The sequence below is a fragment of the Morone saxatilis genome, unplaced genomic scaffold (assembly GCF_004916995.1).
Source record: "Morone saxatilis isolate NCDOM2014 unplaced genomic scaffold, NCSU_SB_2.0 Contig9, whole genome shotgun sequence".
In the NCBI taxonomy this organism is placed as follows: Eukaryota; Metazoa; Chordata; class Actinopteri; family Moronidae; genus Morone; species Morone saxatilis.
Genome location: NW_023340268.1, coordinates 14,332,484 through 14,340,438, shown reverse-complemented (window position 1 = coordinate 14,340,438; position 7,955 = coordinate 14,332,484). Strand labels below are relative to the sequence as shown.

The following is a 7,955-nucleotide window of genomic DNA, read 5'->3' as shown; positions in this document are numbered from 1 at the left end:
TTTGATGTAGCAAACACTGCCCCCCCCCCCAATCCCGCAGCGAGCAGCCACAAGCCGTGCAAACCACTTTGGGACGGGTGACTTACAGCAAGGGGCTGGCTGCTCGCCGACAGCATTGAAGCCCAAAATGGCCCCTCACCCCCAAAAGGACTGCACTAAAGGAAAAAAGAAACATAAAACTGAGTTGCTAAAGACCAAGTGTCTGCTTTTGTTTGAATGAATTGTAGTTTTCACTAGCCTGACCCAAGAGTTGCAGCATGTCTAGATTAAAATAAAAAAAAAATCCAGTCCTGTAATGGTAGTGACCACTGTACTGGATGCGAAAAGGAGACTGTCACTTACTCCAAACGATGAGCATCCACCGTGGGCTCCAGGAGGTGGGACACTGGACATGGAGGGACCCATGCCTGGTGCGCCACTGGGGAACAAACCCAAAGCGTTCAGATTCAAGCCTGGAATCAGGTTGGACTGGAGCTGGAAAGAAATAAGAACATTTCTATTAAAAACATCAACAACATTACTCATATTTACTAAGAGTCACTCTCAGCTCAGGAAGTGAGAAAAACAAATGCAAATTGTATAGTTTGACATTTTTAAAGTTAATACAAACAGTTGTACCTGAGGTTATAATGTGATGCATATGACTGTTTGCAACTGTATTATACAGAATAGCTAGGTGACTTCTGAACAGCACTTCTTTATCAATATCCCTAGCCAGAAGTTATAAAAACACCCCACAATTTGTAAACAGGGAAGGATGGAGGGAGAAAGTAAGTTATACTTATTACACTTATGTGTACAATAGGCCTCTCCTGGTGACACTACAGTGAACATTTTGAACAGCCAGGGGCAAGAAAACCCCCCAGAAGATTTGTATCAAACCTCACACGTAAGTGAAGACAGAAACTAAAAAAATAAGAAAATCATTCTCAGAGCAACTTTTTTTGCATTGAAAGCAGTAAGCTCAAAGTTGAGGAACTGCGGTCAATGAATTTAGTCTGACCACTCTTGTTTTGGATTCTCAAATATATTTTCTAGACAAACGGAAATCTGTCAGACTTAAGGCACAAGAAAAACTAACAATATAATCCTGCTGGAAAAGCATTGTTTCTGAAAGGTTTGAGTGTGTGAATTTGTACATGACAACGATTCAGGATATGAAAGTGCTGCTATGGCAGATCACTGTTGTGCATGGTAGCACTTCCTAAAAAATATTTTCTGGTTTCTTGTTTTTATGTAAACTTAGTCACAGTAATTATCTATGGTGTATCACTTTGAAGCAATTGGTCAGTGGAAACTTTCCAGAAGAGAATTTATACTTCCCATTTGAAGAAATTTTTTTTTCCCCTCCCCTTGTTGAATAAATGTCAAAAATGCTTACATTCATAGCAGCCATGTCACTTTCGTACGATTCCCTGATCTTCTTCATCACTTCTTCCTCTGCTCTTGAGCACGCCTCGATGGAGCCCTTCACTGTGATGGTCCGCTCTGGGTTGTATAGGGTCAAATCCTGGAGACTGGACAATGGAGGGGGAGGGGAGTATAAATTCTGACACCAAAGCAAATACTACAACATTAAATATGCATGCCATGCTAAGTAGCACTTACAAATAGGCTGCAAGAAATAGTGAGTTCAAAAGGTCTTACGGTGAAATTGTGATCTTGGTCCCTGTATCCTGCTCAATTTTCTTCAGGTTGCGTCCTTCCTTGCCAATTAATCTTCCTACAAAGTTATTGTGTGCGAGTATCTTCAGTGGAATCTCCTCAGTACTGCACAAGACAGAAATAAACAGTAACTAAACATTCAAGCTCAGACTTCTACCAATGTCTATTTTGTCAACATGTTGTGAATCGTTATTATTTTACATTATATACATTTCTTTCACACTCCTTGTACCTGGCCAGTTAAGTTTCTTTTTTTCCCCCCCCACAGGCATTTATCTTCAACCACAAACTTCTGCCAATTATAAACACGGCTGTGCATCACAACAAATTACTTAGAGCTTCGGGAAAACAGCTACATCACTGGAAATCTGATTAGGCCATGGGTGTACAGCAAAATGACCACTTCCTCTCTTTCACAAGTTTGTAGGTGTCACATAAAACTGTCAGAACCAAGCTGAACTAGGGGCAAATACTCAGATTTTGTTTGGGCACAAACTCACAACTTGGTGTCGACAGCTTCTTTCTGCATGATCTCCATGATGGTTGTACAAGCATTCGAACAACCTTCAGGGGTGGAGTGAATTGTGATGGGCTTCTCTGCTGCACCTGCATTTTCTTTCCTATGGATGTCGATCCTGGTGTAAAGGCAAGGCAGAATTTATTTGTATAGCACCTTACAGCACTAAGGAAATTCAGAGTGCTTTGCATAAGACAAAGGCATTAATACATGTAAAAAAAATAAATAAAAAAAAAATAAAAAAAAAAGACAGTTAAAAAGAAGCTTTAATTAAGCTTAACTAGAATATAGATTAAAAAGGAATACAGAGTGCAGCTACAGTGCAATGTGAGATATGATTAAATAGTCCCAGTTTTAACTTCAGTCCGTTAAATCAGGGCTTTAGGCTTTTTTGAGTCTGAGTAGACCTGCTGCTTCTTCATGTTTAGTTATGACACCGGGAAAAGTAAGCAGACCTGTCCCAGGTGGTCTTGAAGGGTCTGGACAGTTCATAACACAGCAGCAGATCAGAAATAAAGTTTGGCCCTAAACCATTCAGGGCTTAAAAAAAAAAAAAAATAAAAAAAAAAAAAAGTAAATTCTTTGGAACACATCAGCTCTGTTCTTTGCACTGGTTTCCACTTGCCTGGTCTTATTGAGCAGCAGCGTTCTGCATCAGCTGCAGCTGTCTGATAGACTTTTTAGCAAGACTTGTGAAAACAGCGCTACAGTAGTCGAGCCTGCTGAAGATAAGAGCATGGACAAGTTTTTCTGAATTTTGCTGAGGCCCTTTAGTCCCTTAATTCTTTGTATGTTCTTAGGGTGATAAGAGCTGTGGTCTTTAATGTTAGCAACTGAAGCTAAGCACTGTTTTTTTTAATCAATCTGATTTGTTAAATGATATTACTCAAACATTTTCTTCAACAACGATCTTATGTGCAATTCTTGTATAGGACCATTGACACCCAGTGGTATAGTTATATAAATCTGAGCGTCATCTGCATAATTCTAAGATCTTGTTGTTTTCTAATGTACAGTACAATTGTTTTTTGAAAGGTTTTATAAATAAAGTTTATTATCACTATTATCTGCGCTGGTCAGAGCAGGATGATGTTGAACAGACGAGACCTAAGAATGATCAACAAAATAGTCCTGGTCCTCGAAATAGGATTAAGACCAGTCTAGCCCTGTGCCAGACCCAGTTTTCAACTCTCTAGTAACAGTCTAGTCTAGTAATATGTTGTAGTCGACCATGTCAAATGCAGCCCTGAGATCTAATTATCCTAACATGTAAACTTTTCCACCGCCTGTGTTTAATTGGGTGTCATTCAAGAACTGAAGAAGAACTGTCTCTGTGCTGGGGTGTAGTTGGACTCCTAAGTGGAATACATCTTAATTGTTTAGGGCCAAAAGGGTGTTAAACTGTTGAAAAACTAAATTGTTAACGATTTTATAAAGTAGTGATTGATATGGGCATGTAATTGATCATTAGAGTTGTTTAGATTGTTCTTTTTTAAGAGTGGCTTGATAATAGCATTTTTCAAAGCATGAGTACAGAGTAGAGAAGTGTTGACTATTAGTAGAAAATCTAATGCCATGCAGTTAAAAACCATTTGAGGCAAGGCCACAATTGGAAGATTTAAAATGTTGCACAATTTCCTTTGAAGTTACATGGTTTTGATAGGTTGAAATTGTATCATGCTAAGTGAATTGGTTTTACGTGGATGCACCCTATACCTGATATGGGGAGACTGAGAGGAAGTGTAACTTTGATATTTGTCAGTGAAGCAGGAGACAAATTCTTTGCATGTTTTAGAGCATAAAAGTTCAGGGGCGGGCTACTGACACAGGAGGGTTTGTCAGCCTGTCAAAAGTAGCAAAGGCAGCACAAGTTTCATCATTTTTTTTGTCAGTTATGTCACAGAAGCAGTACCTTGCATTTCTCAGGTCCACATTATAACTGCAAAGTCTTACTTTATAGATGTTTGTTTTTCACCTCTGCTCAATTTTTCAGAATTTTATCAGCGTGTCATTTGTCCATGGTACTTTTTTGATGAAAGTTGGTTTAAAAATCTGCTTATTTTAATACACAATTTCTGACCTCTGTGTACGTACTTTGAGTGGGTCTGTTTGGTGATGTTGCGGATAGTGGCACCCTCCTTGCCGATAATTGCCCCTACAAACTGTGTGGGAACCAGCATGCGCAGTGGGATGTCTGACTGCACTTTGGGCCGGGCACCCAAACCTGGAGAGCCAGATCGAGGAGGTCCACGGGCGTTAAAGCCTCTTCTGCCTCCCGCTGAAGGACCCTCTGGTGCAGCTGTTTCATCTGGGATATAGGACACTTTCAAGGCATAGTTCTCCATCATAGATCCATTCAGCTTCTCCATTGCCCTGGGGAGCATAAAGAGAAGTCAGTCTCTAAAACTCTTGATTGCCCTAAGTGGGTTTGATTTAAAAGCAGAGAAAGGCTTGAAGTGAAATGCTCTGAGTGGATCAACTGCCAAACTAATTTCTGTTGAGGCACACAACGTTTCACATCTGATTTCTGTACCAACTCCTCATCAATGGAAGAATCCAAGGAGTGGGAACATTGAAACATAATCAAGAGGTTTGTTACAAATTGATAAGGTTTATTGTCTCAAATAATGGGTATAAGGGACGAGGAGGAAAGACCTCCCTTACAAGCCCAACATCCTGAAGGGCAGTGGTCAATCACCACTTCTCGTGAGCTACGGAAAATTCCCTCCGACCTCAAGACAGCATTCATACCTAATACATATCTGCGCTGTCAGTCCCAAGGATTTATTTTTGTAGTGAAACAATCAATTATGCCTGGAGACTTCTTCAACCACTCGTGCAGAGCGCAACACTGTAGTATGATTCATGTCCACCAGGGGGCACCAGATGGCTAATTTACCCCCCCCCCCAACACACACAGACTCTCTCCCCCCCCCCTCCAGCTTCATCTATCTCGTCCCCCCTCTGTAAGACCACTAGATAGAGGAAGTTAATATAATTTCCAATAGAGAATGTTGGGTAAAGTGTAAACCTTCAACAGATCCATGTCAAAGACGAGATAGATGAGCTGGAGATAAATGATGTTAATAGACCGTGTGTGCGTGTGTATACTCACAGCCTGGCCTGGTCCTTGGCTGCATATCGAACATTGACTACTGCAGTCTCTGTGTCAGTGTTTACTGTGGGGGAGCAGACAGCAGAGTCAATTCACACACATTCAGTGACACAATTTACCACCATGGGCTACTTTTACTTCAACAATTATAAAAAAAAAAAAACTACTTTGTAAAGTCTGCAATGATGTACTTTTATTTTGCATAATAAAAGACAAAAAAAAAAGATTGCAGGGTTGTAATAAAAAGGTGACACTAACTGTGAATGCAGTATAAGTGTGCATGTTGGGGCAAGGTGATGAATTATGTTTCAAACAAATTTGCGACAAAGCTTAAGTGTGTATTTACCTTGTTCACAGCTCTCTACTGCACCATATTGAGCAAGCATACCATCCAAAACCTGGGAGAAAGAAAGAAAAGCCATGATTACTCAGACGTTGGAGGCTTTGACCAGAACCTGTTAGTGAGTAGAAGCTATATATGGGAACCAGCTCAGCTTGCTGCAAGGACACACTCCATTAATTCTGAACCCCAGAGTTCAATGTTGAGTTACGTGGATAAATTTGCTACCTTCTTGTAAAAGCCTGTCTATCTCAAATTATGACACCTCCCCCTTAGGGCACTTGCATGGAGTTCCAGGAACTGAGTGTATTTTATAACATTCAACAGTCTTTATTTCAAAAGTACCTATTTATTTACTGTAAAATTAGAAAATAAAGGTGAGATTTACAAACAGCCCACTATTCATCTAACATACATGGATTTAAAAAAATTTAAATCTTCAACTATCCACAAATAATCCATAAAGCTATAGCTGCTTTAAATTGTTAGTTTTATTAATATATTGGCAAAATTAAATACATTTTTAAATGCCAGTATACTGAATCATACATAAAAAGGCAAATAGCAAATTGTTGCTTTATTAGAAAATGCATCCAAAAGAAAGCAAACCTACGCTGGCCACCTGCCCAAATCTGGAGACCACAGGATTTCAATTCATAGATGTGATCAAATGTGGGCGAGAGGGGGAGCGAGGGTTCTAAGCTAAGCTAAGACATCCGACCATGCTCAGTCTAACGCAAGGCCACACCCCCAAGAGCTCAACCCCACTTTCTAGCCAACAAGAATGAGTCCCTGCCCCCCCCACTCCACCAACCCACCAACCAAGCAACCTCCCGCCCCCTGCCATCTCCACTCCCCATCATTGGCTGCTCCAGCTCTGATATGAGTTCCCTGAAGCCAAGAGTTGCTGGCTACTGGCTGGATGAGCTGCCTGTCCATCTACCAAGCCTGGCCAATGGGAATCCAGGCCATTCAGGAAAGGGTGGGGTACATTCCAGCAGGAAGCAGTGGCTGGGGGAGGGGTGCGAGTTCATGCTACACATTCTGTGAATCGGCGCACATGGAAGGGAAGGGGAAACAGCCCAGGCCCACCCACCCACTACAGCTTATGAACACGCCACTACTCTCACCACTATTCTCTCGCTGTAGGGCTACACACACACACACACTATGACCCATTGTCTTATCTACCTGATAAGATACATACAAGGCCTTTGCATCAAAAGATCCCTTTCTAGTCTGTTCCTCCATTCTTCTAACCCCTCCCCCTCCGAGGGAGAGAAACCTCCATGTCACCTTTTGAGAAAGCAAACAGCTCGCTCGCTACATGCTAGGAACATGGGTGGATCTGGAGCTGCAGTTGAGGGACATGCGTAGGCAAAGCGAGTCCACCATTACAAAACACTGAGTCCGTCCGTAGCCATTTGATCACCGTGAGTGAATCAGACTGAAATCTAAAGCCATGTATTAACCTTAAAATCTAACAATTTAGAAAATGCTTAATTGTGCAATTTAACAAAACAATTCTGATTAGGCTTACAGTCTTTATGGAGCAGAAAATTTAATTCAACACTACATGCACACACTAACAGCTAAACCTCTGCAATGGAGGAAAAAAAAAAAAAAAGTCACGTAAAGCTGTGCTTACTGGCACATGGGAATCCACATGGAAGTTAAAAGTGGGATCTTGAGTTTGACAAATGATCTGAATAAAAGCTTCAGTGAAATTTGTCAGACAACTTTAAAGTGTTGAAATTAAAGTACAGACAAATGTACGTGTGCCTAGTAGATCAGTATGTAATCAAAGCAGAATGTGGAGCCGACATTGAATACCAGAGTTTTAAATTAAATGCTTATCACATGCAGAGAAAGAAACACACACGACTGTTGCTTAACACTTTTTTTTCTAATCAGGCAGTGGCCATGACCATGTTACAGCTCACCATTTTTATTGATATTTATCATTTTTACATGACATCTTTTTGCCCTTTAACCCTTTAGGGAAAACAATAAGTTGCTTATATTTGAGATTTAAAAAAAAAAAAATACCCTGAGAATCAGTTTACTGCTTCAACTTTATATCCTCTGTAGAAACTTAACCTTAAACATCTAAAGAACTTGTCCAAGTTTCAATTATATATCCAAGGACAGTTTTGCATGATCAATTCTAACATGGTTTTGTGAATAATTTGTCACAGAAAGTGAGAGTGAGTGTGTGTGTGTGTGTGTGTGTGTGTGTGTTGTGTGTGTGTGTGTGTGTGTGTGTGTGTTGTGTGTGTGGAAAAATATCAAAATAAATAATTTCATGATTTTAAAGG

General features: G+C 40.4%; 1 protein-coding gene across 3 annotated transcripts in view; it reads right to left on the bottom strand.

Moving 5' to 3' along the window:
- Positions 1-7,955, bottom strand: part of igf2bp3 (insulin-like growth factor 2 mRNA binding protein 3) — a 21,917-nt gene that overhangs the window by 5,134 nt on the left and 8,828 nt on the right. For 2 of the 3 annotated variants that reach the window (XM_035681550.1, XM_035681551.1), the window contains exons 4-11: positions 5,644-5,695; positions 5,298-5,361; positions 4,277-4,555; positions 2,166-2,300; positions 1,648-1,770; positions 1,382-1,517; positions 343-474; positions 87-155 (exon numbers count right to left, since the gene is read on the bottom strand). In XM_035681550.1, coding sequence (XP_035537443.1) covers positions 87-155; positions 343-474; positions 1,382-1,517; positions 1,648-1,770; positions 2,166-2,300; positions 4,277-4,555; positions 5,298-5,361; positions 5,644-5,695 — 990 coding nt within the window. The remainder of the gene's footprint in view (positions 1-86; positions 156-342; positions 475-1,381; positions 1,518-1,647; positions 1,771-2,165; positions 2,301-4,276; positions 4,556-5,297; positions 5,362-5,643; positions 5,696-7,955) is intronic. The other variant, XM_035681552.1, reaches the window with a different exon arrangement.